Source organism: Populus alba, chromosome 3 (assembly GCF_005239225.2).
Source record: "Populus alba chromosome 3, ASM523922v2, whole genome shotgun sequence".
Taxonomy (NCBI): Eukaryota; Viridiplantae; Streptophyta; class Magnoliopsida; order Malpighiales; family Salicaceae; genus Populus; species Populus alba.
The window spans coordinates 14461464-14478005 of record NC_133286.1 but is presented as its reverse complement, the minus strand read 5'-3'; the positions used below and the strand labels follow the sequence as shown (position 1 = coordinate 14478005).

At 30.2% G+C, this 16542-nt stretch overlaps 2 protein-coding genes across 3 annotated transcripts; one reads left to right on the top strand and one right to left on the bottom strand.

Annotated features, from left to right (window-relative positions):
• Positions 1–3113: 3113 nt before the first annotated feature.
• On the top strand, positions 3114–5681 carry LOC118028588 (probable WRKY transcription factor 17). Of its 2 annotated transcripts, none has more exons than XM_035032223.2 (3): positions 3114–4343; positions 4665–4790; positions 5303–5681. In XM_035032223.2, the coding sequence occupies exons 1-3, from the start codon at positions 3712–3714 to the stop codon at positions 5439–5441; spliced, it is 897 nt and encodes a 298-aa protein (XP_034888114.1). In that variant the 5' UTR covers positions 3114–3711; the 3' UTR covers positions 5442–5681. The 2 variants fall into 2 exon arrangements, with proteins under 2 accessions (XP_034888114.1, XP_034888113.1); XM_035032222.2 differs by having other exon boundaries at positions 3124–4343; positions 5285–5681.
• A 5811-nt stretch (positions 5682–11492) lies between these two features.
• LOC118028589 (uncharacterized) lies at positions 11493–12651 on the bottom strand. The gene has a single exon (XM_035032224.2). It carries the CDS (start codon positions 12431–12433, stop codon positions 11600–11602), a length of 834 nt encoding a protein of 277 aa, XP_034888115.1. The 5' UTR covers positions 12434–12651; the 3' UTR covers positions 11493–11599.
• Between the last annotated feature and the right edge of the window lie 3891 nt (positions 12652–16542).

Below are 16542 nucleotides of genomic sequence, written 5' to 3'. Positions count from 1 at the left end.
TTGCAAATTAATCATGACACATAATTTTGATAAAATTTTAATCAAAGAAATCATAAACACTAGCATAATTAACAAAACACTCATGGTAAGAGATTGATTTTTAGTTGGCAAAATGCAAGTATCAATGCTATGACATTCACTTGCCTGTTCAGGAGGCAGCAACTAGGCAACTGCACAGGTAAGGCCAAAGCTTGTTATTTAATTGATTGGACATAGAAAAGCAACACAGCAAATCAGTTTGAATGGATGACAATATCATTAGGGAGCACAGTTGTTTCCAACCATACGATATGATCTTTTGACTGAGAACTTGATGGAGTATACCTTGGAGTGCTATCAGCAATGATGGGGAGATTCTTTTCACTTTTTTTGGATTTGTTCGTTATATCCGAGACAGCTTGCATGTATTTGGATAATTTCACGGATTCTAAAGATAACAATTAAGTAAGTCTTAAATGATCATTAATATCAGTAATTACATAACTTGAACACCACATAAAAAAACAACCTTCTTGATCTCAAGCTAGTAGAGATATGGGATGATTCTTGATATCTAAGGACATGCCTGCCTGATAGCACAATGTAGGTAAGATTTCTATGAAATATGTGCTTATCTGATATGGATTCTTTATTGCGACGGGAAATAAAAACTGCAGTAATTAATAGGAGGAGTGAAGATGAAGCCACTAAAAGCCATCCTTTTGGAAGAAGCATGCTTCAATGATGAACGCAAAAAGGATAAATGCTAGCTAGTGGTCCAAGTTCTTGAATGAAAGAGAATGCCATTGCAATGGCTGGTTAGTGGATTAGAATCCTGGGCAAGTGGAAAAAGGCCACATACAGCCAAAAACTTTCACCTAAATATTTGAATCTCTTTGTGCCTGTCCCGCAACCCACATATACAGTGGAATGATTTTTATTTTATTTATAAAAAAGCATAGCAATGGTTTCACTTTATAGGTTCACGGTGAATATATATATATATATATATATATATGGGGTATCGAATTTTTTCGATTGTATCTGATATGTGTTTTGAAAGTTGTTTCTTTTCTTTGCATATTCTTGAAATTTAAAAGTTTTGATTAGTTTCATGCTTTGATTGGAAGCCGGTTTAATAAAATAAAGTTTGAATTTGTACAATAAAGACATAATAAAAAAAAGATCAAATTGACAATAAAAAAAAATATAGCATTTCTCAAATTCACATGAAAAAATATGTTTTAGTCTATATATTCTTCACTGACTTCTTTTTTTATCCTTGTAGTTTTAGAATTTTAAAATTTGATCCAAAACTTCATTTTATTCATCTTCTAGTCTTTAAATTTATGGAAAAAGAGTTTTCAAAAACCGTTGAAAAAACATGAAAAAAAGAGAAATAGTGATCGATTGATCATGTTTTAAAAATAAATAAGCTAATATTTATATCAATATCTTTCATTTGATAAAAATAGTGTCATTGAAGTGTTATTTTACCATTCATCTTCCTGGAAAAAAATAAATCAAGCTTGAAGATATTTTCTATTTGAATTATTTATTTATTTTTTAATCCTATTAAACCCTGATTTAATGTTAGAAATAAGTTTATTGAGGTCTTTGGAGTTTTTATTAGGTGCTTTTAAATGAAAACATGGTTTTGAAAAATTTAAGTTTTTTGTTTTTGTTTAAAGTTTAATACTATACTATTCTATTAAATACCATTCAAATCTAAATTTGTTTTCAAATAAGATTATATTATTTTTATAATATTAAGAAGCACTTTTTTTAAGCCCTTTGCAATTAATTTTTTTATGATTTCTTTTTTGAATTTTAATAAAAACTCGTTATACTAAAATAATTTAAATTATATTTAAGATATCATTTCATTAGATAGCATTCAATTTGACATTTATTTTATAATGTCACCAATTATTTTGTTAATTATTATATGTTAATCTATGCAGACTTTTTATAAGTTTATGATCATGAATAATTAATGAAAAAAAAGTTTAATCATTATAGTTTCCATGAATATTTTTATTTGGATTGTTGTTACCTTTTATTCAATGAACTATACTTCTTATAACATTTCTTTTCTAAAAAAAAAAAATATTACATGAAACAAAAACGAAGGGTTTTGAAAAAAAAAATATTTCTCCCTAATTTTATTTGTTGTCTTTATTATGAATGTCTTTTATATTATCATATAATTAATTAAAAATATATTTCAAAAACATTTTCATGGCAGTGCACCAACAATATGTTATTCGTAACTTTTTTAATATATTGATGTCAAAATTATCAAAATATAATTCTTTTTATTTTATTATTAAATCTTGCTTTTATATTTTTTATAAGCAATTATTTTAAAAAAATATTTTTTATGTTAAAAAATATAAAAAATAATCATGAAGGGGTTTTAATTAAAAATATGTCTCTTTTATCCTTATTTAAATCGTTTATTTTTTTATTCTATTTATTTTAGTTTTTATTGAATTAACAACATAGCCCAAAAATATATTTTTTATTAAAGAATATATTAGTAAAAAAAAGAAAGAATTATACTAGAAAATTATTTTTCTTTGATTAAATTTAAATTATTATTTTTCTTTAAAAAATAATTTTATTGTTATATAATTAAATAAATAAAAATATGAGCTCTTCGCGGTACAATATCATTAAAACGCATTCATAAATCTTTTTTTATTGCCATACAATTTTATTTTATCAAACTCCTACATAAACTTTTCAATTCGCCATTTCAAAAAAAGATTATAGAAAACCGGTTAACAACTCCTATACTTTCTCCAATTTTTAAGATATATATACAAAAAAAAAACCCTTCTAATTCAGCCCCCGGTGGAACTAGTTATACACCATAGACAATATACATATACACACGCACGGCGCACGTGGATATGCTAACTCTTTAAGAAAATGACAAATGAAAAATATTAAAAAAACTACAGGGATAAACATTATATGTTTGTTATTCACCAAGAAATGAAATAAGAAAGCATATTAATTACATGTTTCATTGTTTCATCCTGAAAACTTGTAGGATCTTGATTAATCCGTGTGAATATCGATCCTGATCACATTAGTAACTTCAACGTCATGGATGTGATGCTAGAGTTTGGATTTGGAGTGAAGAAGCATCACCTCTGTAACTGATGAGAAATTTGTCTTTTTAATGATTTTTACGGAGTTTTGGAGCATTATTTTATCAACATTACTAAATGATACATAAAGCCGGCACAAAGCCACTTGAGAAAGCAATGACAGTCACCTTTGTTTCTACTCCAACGTTTTCTTCTTCTTCTTCTTCTTCTTTTTAAAAAAATCTTCCTGATCTTTCTTCCGTTTGTCTCAATTTTTTCGAACTTATTTATTGATTAGACGGATTCCGTAACCCAAGCTATCGTTTTGCTTGTCAGTTGCGTACATAAAAAACAGAGAGACAGAGAAAGAGAAGAAGAAGAAGAAGAAGAAGGTATCTTCATTGCTTGGTTTTGAACAGTTTGTTCAGTTAATTGCTTGGGGTTCACCTGCTATTAGAAAAATATAGTCTCTCTATTAAGATCGAGGCTTATCTGGTCATTCATGGTTGTTTGACTCTCACTATCTAAACCTAGACAAGGCCTTTTATCAGGTAGTTCCGATACTAGGTTGTCAGCGTAGCGTGTGAACTCCAGACTGAATACGAAGGAAGCTTCAGCTGTTTGTGTTTCAATGACTCCAAGATGGGATTTCAAAATTCATGAGGTTGCTCAAAGTAGTTTCAGACATGCTCATAATCTGTTTAGCTGTATTTCCGATCAAAATCAGAAAAGAAGCATCCAGGAAGTAAGCCTGATTGCTCAAGATGCAGTTAATGAATTCAGAAATTTAGTTAGAATCCTTGACGATTCAGCGCAGTCAGATTGTAAGAGGATCAGGAGAGGTCCCTTACCACATGCCCATGACATAAACCCAGTTGAACTGATGGATAGTCCCCACTCTGTGTCTAAAAGTTTTGACAACAGCTTTTCTCAACCCAGTAGGCAGCTATTCCCTCTTCAGAGTATTCTGTCAACTACTTCTTTGACCCATGTCAATACTCTCAACTTGCACAGGGAAAAACAGAAGAAGTCTAAAGACAACGTCGATGTCAAAAATAATTTGATCATGGGGTTGAACCATTCTCCCTTACAGACAAGCGCATATTTTTTAAATTCGGATGGAAGTGGCCGGATAATTCCTCATTCATCATCAGAAGGTCTACCTTCTCAAGATGACTCCTCCATATTTTCCAAGAGCAGGAGTGAAGAGACTAGTGCTAAATGCCTTGCCTCAACCGGTGGATGTCACTGCTCAAAGCGAAGGCAAGTCATACCTAATTTGTTTCTTCTGATTTGACTCAAATTTATTTTACTTAACCCTGAGGAAACTTTTCGATTGTGATATTGGGAGAGATTCTTTTGCAGACTTCTACTTGTCTTGCTGATTGATGCTTATGATATCGTCTTTTGCTGTATTTTTTCTTTTCAAGAATCAAAATATTTCCATCTGTAGTTGACGAAATCTTGGTATTAATAACGACATGATAGCTGTAATTTCGGTTGCCTCGACCAACTCCATATCTGCTGGATGATTTTTATGTTAATTTCTTGCTTTTAATCCCATCTTTCATATATTATCTATAGGAAATCGAGGATCAAGAAAATAATTAAGGTTCCTGCTTTAAGCACTAAACTAGCTGACATACCTCCCGATGATCACTCCTGGAGAAAATATGGACAGAAGCCAATAAAAGGATCTCCATATCCCAGGTATTTTGACATCCTGAGTCCTGACATTGTCTCCTGTCAAATCTCTTTTGTTGCTGGGAGAGGCAAGCTTTATAGATTTTTATTTCCTCTCCTTGATAGCAACTGAAAGTAACTTGATTTAGTTGTGTAGAACTTCAAATTCGTTCTTTCTCTGCATTCGTCTACCCAATAAAACACAATATAGAATCAAACAGGACACACCGGACCAGCTCATCATCCTGCTCAAGCTTAATATCTGTGTGATTTATGAAGCTTTGAGACAAATTATTATTGTTTTCTTCTTTTCTCCCCCAAGCCAATGTCCCAGTCAAAAACCGTACTTGTAGTCAAGACTCATATGCTTACACCTACTTGGTACATTTGCAATTTGGTTTTTGAAATCTTCATTACCGAACACAAGCTTTCGACACTAACCTGTCCATCTAAGAGTAAAGCTACCTAGACCAGTAATATTGCTTATTAACATCTCTTTAATTCGTGCTTTGGTTTCAAAGGAGCTACTATAAATGCAGCAGGAGGAGGGGATGCCCTGCAAGAAAACATGTAGAAAGGAGCTTGGAGGATCCTACAATGTTAGTTGTGGCTTATGAAGGGGAACACAATCACTCCAAAATTGCATTTCAATCTCCCAACATGATGCTTCATGTTTAACAACAAAATCAAACCGTAGGACAACAGTTTTTTCCAATTAAGCTGGAATTGCTCGTGCACCCGCAAGCTAAGGTTCTTCTTCTGCTCCATGTGTTTCCTTCAAAAAAGATCCTGTCACTCCATCAAGACTCCCGATTAGTAACTCCTAGGCTATATGCTTCTTCTTCATCAATGGATTTCATGTCTGGTTGTATACATGCTCTTTAAGATTTTCTAATAAAGGCTTGTTTGTTTCATGCACGACTGAATTTTTCTTGTTTGGTTTTCAAATATCTTTCACCTCAAAAGAAAGACTCGTTGAACCAGGAGTTTTATCATATGCCCACTGAAATTTACTATGAAGATTCATCTTTCGAGACTTATTTTGATTGTTTAACTCCTGCCAGCATAGTATTTGTTTTCCAGGAGCTCAACCTCGTCAGATCAGACCTCACCTAACACATGGCCCGATCAAGCATAAAATGCTTGGAGATTCTCTTTTGATTAAAAATCTTTAAATTCCTATTGACACTAATTTAATTAGTTGTATATCTTATGCTTTATGCAAATTGTTTAACGTTGCTGCTTCGACTTGGAAATTGAATCAACTTCATAGTTTAAAAGAGAGATGAAAATGGCAACACCAATCCTTTGGCCCAACACAATTTTTTCCACAAACGGACAAACTGATGGGTCCATACTTCTTCCACAATCTGTGCACTATCTTTGATCTAATTAAAATAGAAAAAAACTTGATGAAAAAGAAAGATTTTTTTAACAAAATACTAATAAATTAAGCATGGTCAATACTGGGACTATTTTATTATCTTCTATGTTTCACTTTCGAAATCTGGTTTGATTTATACTAATCAAAAGCAAAAATAAAAAATAAGATTAGCTAGAAAAACTTTTCTCATTATAAGCCTGGATGGTCCAAGTGGGATCCAAAACTTTTGCTAATATTGCATGCCATGCCAGGCTCATGCTCAGGCCCAACCTATAATGTCCTCCTTCTAAGTGGTTGATCAAGACTTTTCTTTTATCATTTCCCACATTCCTTGATCCGAGAAAGTGAAAATGTAAGTAAATTCCCTGAATTGGGGTTTCACATTATATTTTATTTCCGTCAACTTTAAAATTATTAAAATAAAAAAAATATTTATTTAAATTTATTTTTAATATTCGCATGTTAAAAACAGGAAGAGTAAATCGATTGTTATAATTATTGCTTTGTGTAAAGTTTCAAAAATAATCTTTAAATGTGTTTAAGAACACCAAGTTATGAATAATATTTTTAATACAAGTATTCTTTAGTCTTTCTTCTAACATCTTTTAAATAATTTGTTATTCAAACCAAACAGTGTTTCAATATCTTTTTCTTCGTATATGTTTTTCTTAATCTTGTTTTTTCTCAAGAACAGCAACCCGCAAAAGCCATTACAACATCAAACACAAACTACATCAAGGATAGCCAAGCGCCCATCTGATGAAACTCTTGTGAGCTATGGAGTTACAGTCTTTACGTAAAACTACGGAAACGAATAGGTAGGGTGCTCCTATTCCGTAGATCTAGTGTTAGTGGATTAGAAGTGTTTATCAAAGATGGTGACCATACACCATCTATCTGCCTTTCATTTTCTCCCAAGCGAAGCAGTTGTTCGACGTCTTCAAAGCTGGAGAATAGAGCTAATTAAGTAGAAAGGATGGAAATTCAATGCCCAACAAAACAAGTACAAGTGTAAGTTAAGTTATCTTTTGTTCGTTTTTCATCAGTAGAGAACAAGTTATTTCTAGACTAGGTCTTCTTGTAATCACAGCAAAATTAGGTGTCGCCGTTGCTACAATACAAGGTCAATCTTACCATCAGTTACTTGCTTCGCTTCTCACGTAACACCTGCCGTTGATGTATCTAGAGTGGTACGGTATAAGGGCAACGCTTGTGGATCAAGATATGTCCCTTCTTCCGTGCATTGCAAAGCTATGTGTCGCCGGATAACTTCTTGCCCATACCGTTTGCTTGGTTGGCTGGTCGTGGTGGACAGCACAGGGAGAAAGCTACAAACACTGTAAATATATATTTCATATGGCCTTATCTTGACCTAGAACCTCCTTTTTCAGTGATTTTGGAGCTGTTAAATTAAGAGGCAAGTGGGGTTTTTGTTTTCAAAGAAAAGGTCGTGAGAAAAATATTTCTTGAAAATCCACTAATAGATGCATACATATATTATGATATTCAATTCGGTCGTCCACGCACCCTTTGAATATAATATGAAATGAATGAAAATTTCTTAGGCCTGGATGATGGCCCGTAAAGAAAAGAGAAGATATTCTTTCTTAAATATGGACAGGAGGACTTAAACCTTGTTTTCTCATGTTCATACTAGTTTATTTAACCAAACTATGCTGTGGGTTAAAAATTCTTTCAACGTGAAAAAAAATAAAAAAGCCTAGATAATGATATCTATTATGTTATATAACTAGTTTTAACATGTTAATTTTAAAATTTTGTTGAATTTTTATTTAGTTTGAATTTATAAATTAATTTTCATGAAATATTATCTTCACATGATCTAGTCAATATGATGATTCATGAATTCACAAATAACTAATAAAAAGTGTGGCTTAACATCTTTTTTTATTTTAATATTAAATGGTAACGTATTGAAATCGATTCAAGTAAACTTAATCCATAAAACCCATGACACAGTTTATAATGGACTACACTAGATTTAACAATTTTTTTTTTTTTAAATAATTTTTTATTTAATGATATGATAACAAAAATAGACAAACGTAAAAAATTTAAAAATCAATAAAAGTCTGAGACATTCATTTGAGACTTGAGGTTGTAATAATCTCTTAGAAAGTAAACCAAAATAAAATATAAAAGCAAATCAAAATAAATTTCAGATAAATCACATGTTGAATAATAAAATTAAAAAAAAAATATTTTATTTTATTTTTTGAAATAAAGATAGGCCTTTCTTACACCATATGTTAAATATGATTCCAATTTCTTTAATTTAAACTATACATATAAACAAATAAGTGTAAATTTTTTAGTGATAATTATTTCTAAGAGTTACTATTTTAACTATTAGTTATTAAAATATTGAATGATAATTCCAATTTATACTCTTTAATTTTAAATTTTAAAAATCAAATAAGATATTTAATTATAATTAACTTATCGAACTTAATTTAAAATTATTTATATCTTAAAATATTTTAATATAATAACCATTCAAACTTTTTTATTTATAGATAATTCAAAAAATCCATTAGAGATTAAAACAAAATCATAAAATAGTTGAACAAAAAAATCACACCTACCAAGCCTTCCAATTATCAAAAAGAAAATAAAATTCAACTCGCATCATGGACCTTTTGACCTGTGGTTTAACGATATGCGTGTGCTTCACCTCTTTTACAGGAGGTTTTAGGTTCAATTTTTTAGCTTACATTTTTTTTAAAAAAAAAAAGTTATAAGACTTTTCTTCATAAAAAATAATGCCATCACGATTCAATCATTTCAGTTTTAAGAATTTTTTGATTTGAAAAAAAGTCTTGGGTGTGTCAATTGAATTTGTCAATGAGTAAGTCGATGCCATGTGATTTCTTTTCAAGTTTTCAATTTTATTTTGTTTTGGTCTACTATGAGGAGACTTGTAGTCAAGTATTACAGGTAGAAGGGGAGAGAGTGTCAATAAAAATGGGAATCCAATTTTGGCTAGGTAATGATTGTATAAGTTAATTTGTGGGCACTTCTATTCAGATTTATCATTTGAGTTTTCCCGTGACAATTGACATGATTATGTGGTTTTTTCGTGGCCCCATTAGCATTATCAGGTGAAGCCTTGTACTATATTCTGAAATCTGAATACATTTTAAAAGTTATTTGAGATATATGAGTTATTGTTTTTTAAAGTATATTTTATTTTAAATATATTAAAATAATATATTTTTTTTATTTTTTAAATTCTATATCCAAAACATTTTGTGTCTCCATGACATCACCACCTATCCCAAATGTATTAGTTGTGTGTAGTTCTTTGAATTTAACTTGGGACATGAGGGAACTCTATATTACATGAGTTTTTATTTTATCCGGGTTTACTATTTAAATAGAACTCTAAAATTTGCAACACATTTTTTGTTGTCAAACCGGCCATTGAATTTAAATTTTCATCACTATAAATGAGCACGCGACATAATAATTTGGACATATACTAGCTTACATCCTCTAAGTAATATCAACTTTAATTTTAAAAAAAATTTACTCACTACCTCCACATATTAATTTTCTTAGTTTAGTAAGAGACATGTCTAATCAAGTAGAAAAAATTCATTATTCCCTCAATTATAAGTTTTGTTGTTTGTATCGACAATAATAACACTATAGTAACATAATAATCTTATAAATAACACAATAAAACTCAATGCTAATTTATCAATATTGTAAATTCATTAAACTATATACTTTTGAGAAAACTTTAATCAACGAAGCTCTAACTCATCAATTTTCTCACTCATCAATTTTCTTCCTAAACAATGTAATTTATCAATCAAATTAATGTATTTTATAGCTAATTAACATAATTTATAATTAAGTTAATCAAAACCAAGAAGTCCCTAAACTAACAAAAAAAAAAACTCTTAACACTAACCATAACATATTAGAAAATAAGACAAAAAATAAAATTAAAAAAGAGAGGGTGGATTATATCTTAAATTATTGAAAGAGAGGTGTTTTGTCGTGATAGATATAGAGAGAGTGGTTGCATTAAAGAAAGAGATCGAGAAAGGGAGTATCAAGGTGGCGTGGAGGAAGGGGAAGAGAGAAATAAAGGGAAAACAGTTTTTAGGGTCGTCCATGTGAGACTTCTAAGTCTCAATCAACTATGTTATTTTAACAGATAATTTTTTAACAGCGCTATCTTGATAAATTTATTTTACCACCATGCCAATTAAAAAAAAAAAAAAAACCCTCTACTTTAACATGGATCTCTCCCTCTCTCTTTTTATCATGGGATGAGTAAAAAAACTAAAAACTTAATTAAATTGAAAAAAATTAAAAAAAAAAATCATAAAAAAAAAAAACCAATTAAAATTTCTAAAAAAATCAAACTGGTTTAGTTCGGTTTTATAAACTTGAAATTGAAAAAACCGAACTGAATCCAAATAAAAAAAACTGAGCAAAACCAGAAAAAACCGAATTAAACTAGTTTGAATAAGTTTTTATCCTATAAAACCAAACCAAACCGAAAATAATGACCTTTACTTTTATATATATATATATATATATATAATTACAGCTGAAATTAATAAACCTTGTATGAAGTATCTAACTTTTGAAATCAAAACAAAGACAGCAAGTAAGTAAATGACTTTTCCCAATCGAATCATTGCTAAATATATGACCATCATCCCCTTTCGAAAGCCAAGATTTTCTGTTGCCAAAATCATAATTACAGAATCCAATATTTCTTACGAAGGAAAACCACAAGAAATCCACCACTTAATTATTGCTATCATTACATTATAATTCTCATAGTTCTTTGACACAGTAAGTCATCATTGTGCATATTGGTTTAGCCAAAAATCAATACAAGATAACTAACAATCAAATCTTTAGATAGTCTTTAACATTATAGTATCAGCAGAAGCTGTTTTTTCAAATATTTTTATTAAAATAATATATATATATTATTTTAAAAAATTATACATTAAAACGATCTTTTTTTTTTTTTTTAAGAGGGTGGCATTCTCTTCCTGTCAGCATTAGAGCTCTACAAACAATATTGAGTTGATAGCTTTGACAAATCAACATCAATATCATCACACAACGACAAATGACCCCCTACTCTTTTTTGACCAGACTCTCCTAATAAATTAACTATTAAAAAAAAATTACAAAAAGAACAGGATGTGGTAGAAAGGTTACCGAGCAATCAATAACAATTAGTACATTTAAACAGTAACGGCGGGTGGGTTAATTAGCATTTATCAACCCAGTTTCTCTCACAATAACTGCAATATAAAAAATATTAAAAAAAAATTAACAGCTCAAGATTTAAAAATCAAGAAAGAAAATTTGTGTTGATGAACGCACCAGATTAATATTTAAAAGAAAAGCACTTCTAAAAAATAAATGAAAAGAAAATAATTTCCACGTATTTTTACAATTTATAGATAATAAGAAAACAGGGCAACACCGCACGGCTATCAAATGCCATCAACTCGCCGTTATCCCCACTCACCGAGTCAAACCCGACCCGGCAGTCATCAATCAATGAATCAAACCCGACTTGCTTCGTAACCCGACCTGCTACGACCCGACAAACAAGCATTGCTCTCCGTCCTCTACCACCACCAGCGCTCTCATGAGCTCCTCCGCTGCCGGAAAACGTGCAAACTCTTGCTCCTTTCCCTCCAGGGAAAACCCACGCATCACCACGCGCTTCGTGGACACCTCCAGCGGGACCCAAGCAATAAAACCGCATCATCTCGTTTCCATCCGCAACACACCTTGCGTTTTCCTCCCGCGTCGTTCCGCCTGTTAACTCGGCCCGGGTTTTAACAATTTCTCGATATTCTTCAAAGCGAGTCACCGTTCTCGGCCCGTTTTGCACTTTGAAAATCATCTCGATTCGACCCGGGAATGATTTGTTGCTCCAACTGGTGTGAAAGATGATATCCACCACATTTCTTGAAGGATGTCCGTCAGGCAGCTCGGTGAGGGCAGGGAAAACGGGGTCAGTGTTCCGGGTCGAACGAGAACGTGGTGGGGGTGTTGAAACGGGGTTTGAGGTGGGTTTTTGTTGGTTATGATTAAAAAGATGGTGTTTAGGTTTTGATCTCTTGGCTTCGGTTTCAATAATGACATCTTTAGTCATTTTTGAAGAGTGTTTTCTGCAACTGGAGCTGGGTAACAAGTGTTTCGGGTTGGGGTTAAAAACATCATCAAATGCTCTCGACTTGCATTGTAAGGACTTAATCCACCTGCTCGCCATTGAACAAGGACAAGCCGACCTGCACACCAACTGGATCCTCTCTCTTGAAAAATGAAAATTAAAAACAAGAAGAAGGGAGAGTTTCTTATTTCATTTCCATATCTATGTCGATTTTGTTGGGTTAGAGTTTTTGAGTGAGGTGTTGATGTGCTTGGGGATTCATTTTCTTTCGACACAGAAGTCAGAGTTTTGTTTTGTTGTGTTGTAATAAAAAGAATGAGATGGAAGGGACATGGCGCGACATTAAATGGACACGGCAACTGGTTAATCTTTTCAAATGACGATAATGACCTAGACAGAGTGTTCTTTCTTTCTTCCTTTTGTCTGTTTTAATTTGATTTCCCATATGTGATAAATAGAGAGGGCAGAAAGAAAGGAAAAAAGCATTACCTTACCTTGGATTACAAAATATAATAAGATTTCTAGATATTTCATTGTAGTAATTTATATTATTTGTAATTTTCTCATTTTTATTCTCAAACATTATTGGAAAATTCAGCATTCTTTGACCAATTTAATGGCTGGTTTCTTATATTTAGTTAAAGAAAAATAAAATTCAATAAAAAAAGTATTAAAGTGTAAAATAAGTGGTTTGGGATTGATAAGTGGTTTTTCAAGGATTATATTATTTTTACAAGTGTTTTTAGATAAAAACAATACAAAATCAAGTTTTTAATTAAAAACTTAGACCTTCATTTTTCCATCATCAAAACTGACTAAAAAATGATCAATTGATGACCGGTATAGATGACCTATCACCCATCTTAAAAAAAAAAATTCCAGAAGAGCATAATATGTCATCCGATTTTGAGGAAAAAAAACAGGTGCGGGCCAGGTCTTCTAGTTTTATCAGGGTCTTTTTTTTTGTGTTTTTTTATCCTTTTTCATTACTTATTTTTATGTAAATATTAATTTTTCACCCTTTCTTTTTTTTTTAAAAAAAAAAAAACAAACAAAGGGAAACATCATGCTTATCAAGCGTTTTTTTTTTTAGCAGCTCTTTCTAATTTGTCTTTGTTTTTGTTTTTAAGTTTTATTTTTTTTGTTTTTCTCTCTTTTTTTTTACTATCACATGTTTGCATAAAAAATACCCGAGGTTTCTAGTGCACTGTTCATTTATCTTTTTAATACATTCGCAGTATAATGAAAATAAATATTTTTTTTGTTATTTTTAATTTTTTTTTTATGATTCTAATTTCTTTTTGCTTCAATAAATAAATTGCTCAAAATAGGATACACATTAATAGGATAAATATATCTTAAATAAAGAGATGCATTTTTTCCTTATTTTGGATCGTAATGAGTCGTTCAAATGTTTATTCTAATCACTTTTTATTTTTATTAATGAAGTACATAGCTCAAAAAAGCTTTATTTTTCAATTGAGAAAAATAGATTAATAAAAAAAAGAAGGATTATACTAGAAAATTATTTTATTTTGATAGAATTTAAATTATTAATTTTTTTTTAAAGCAATATTGACATATAATTAAATAAAAAAGCTTGAATAACTCTGAAATCAAATATTTTAATATACATTTATGTTTTAGTTTTCTAGTCTAGTTTTTTTTATTTATGTCACTAACTCTACCTCACATTTATCTACATATATAATTTCTAATTCACTTAATCAAATGCTTGAGTTAACATTTTGGCGCACAATAAAATAAAATGATCTAACTGAAAAATGACAATGCTCACATTTTTATTTTTATTTTTTTATTAAAAAATAATTTTTAATTTCACCCTCGGTTTATCACGACCAAGATAACTATTGTTTCTCTATTTGATTTTTACTATTAAATTGATTCAAGTGATTTGTTTTTTTACTACTTATATAAATTTTATAATTGGAATCGAGGAAGATTATAAAGGTTTTTAAAATTAATTAAGTATTTAATTAAAAGTATGGTAGATGTTGTTTTTCATAATATTTTTTACTTGTAAATATATTAAAATAATAATTTTTATTTTTTAAAATATATTTTTAATATTAACACATCAAAATAATTTTTAAATATATAAAAAATTAATTTAAAATTTTAAAAAATATATATATATTTTTAAAAAAGGCCGTATAACCGCAGTCACGTACACCCGCAGACTGCCTTGATTTCGCAGCTTTTCATTCAAGGTAAGATAGGGAAAGCTGTTATTTTCCCCCCCTACCAGTGTCATATCAGTCATTTTCTCTTCTTGGTAAATCGCACGGTGACAATATTTGCCTCCTGTTTCTTGAGGCTTTGATCTGGCCTTTTTTATTTTATTATTTATTACTGAACAAAGCCCGGGTTGTTTAAAATTCACAATCAGTTTTCATGTCAGCGTACCATCTATCTGCCCTAATCAAAATCTTAATTATTTTGCATCAGCATAGTCTAAATTGGTTAGCACTCCATCCTGTCAAGTCATTTTCCATTTAAGGCTACCTCTCCCACTTGGTTTTCAATACTTTGCGTTTCGTTTAGCTTTGTTCCCCCTTCAAATCAAAGCTACACCAACAATTTACCACTGTAATGCTGTTTGTCTTTTAAAATAATTTTGTTTTTACTTAAAAATATATTAAAATAATTTTTATATTATTAAATCAAAATTATGTGAATTCTAAATAGGCTCTAAAAACTTCTACAAATAAAGATTTTATTTTGGAGAGTTAAATTAATAAAATAATAATTTAAATAGTATAAATATATCTTCTTGTTTTTTTTTTACATATACTCCAATAAAAAAACATTTGAAAAGAGAGAAATAAATGTTTCATGAAGCTCGATGTCATTATTTTTATACATAGCTGCATTTAATTAGTTTATTATTTATTGGTTCTATTTTGCTGGTTTTGGTTATTTTTTTTAAGATATATAGAAATAATATTTTTGAAAAAAAAATTATTTTAGTATTTTGTTTAGAACTCCCATTAAAGCATATAAAACAAGCATTGATTAAATAAAATATTTTTTTTAATTCTTGACTTTTCATTTATCACAACCTTTGGAGGTGCTCTAGCAGTGTTCTGGCTGCAGATTAAATGCAATAAGAAACCCTAAGGGACCCCTCGAGGTTTTCGTTTTGTTCTCTATGCATTATTGATTCTCCTGTGTACCGGCCTCCTTAAAAAACAAAGGAGGGCCGCCTTGACAAGTTGATCAATGGCCATTAGCAGTTTTAATATCAAAGAATTAAATAATTTATTGGATCGTAATTACAGAGAATTGTTCTAAGGATATTGCTCGTCGGAGTAGGACCTCCATGATTAGGAATTTGTTTTCAGTTGCGATATTCCATTTTGCTTAATTATGGGGACAATCACATCAAACGCCAGGATTAGGGTGCTTTCAGACACTGAACAATGATGAGTGGATTCTCTTTAATGATTTATTGGTTATCCGGAGATTAATTCCTTGCAGTAGAGAGATAAGATAGAGGACCGAAGAGATGAATCCTTCGTTGGAGTTTGAATGGTACAGTGAGAAGAGAATAATAGAAAGAGAATGGAATATTAAAGAAGCGCTGAGATTTAAAACAATAAAACGACAACTTGTCTTCCACATTTCTTCTTCTTTTTGCCTTTTGGATTTTAATATCAAGAAGCACCCTTCAATAATTTTATATCCCCCTTTTTTTTTTTTTCATCACATTCACGGTGGTGTACACAGCTAGACTAGTTTTTTGACCAGCGCTAAGAAGCGAGTTAATTTTTTTTAACATTTAAAAATTTTATAAAAGTATTAGAAAGTAAAAACTCAATGGATGCTGACTGTATATAAACACTTTTAAAATATTTAATTGGTGATATTTTAGATAAAATATTTTTTTCTTAATTGACACATCAAATTGATCCAAACCAGCCATAATTAACACACGAAACTCATCAGATGAAATATAAGATAGTAATAAAACCATAAATTTATACAAAAACAAATTAGAAAATCCGATTATAATGAACTAAATATAAAAAGGTTAAAAATGAATAAAATTATAGAGGTCTTTTTTTTTTTAATGACTTGGTAGTCGGCGCAATGGCGTGAGCTGAGGCAAATCTTTCTCAATGCAAAAAGAAAATTATTAAAGCAATGTTAAGATAATATTCCAGATCACATGAGATAAGCAAAAG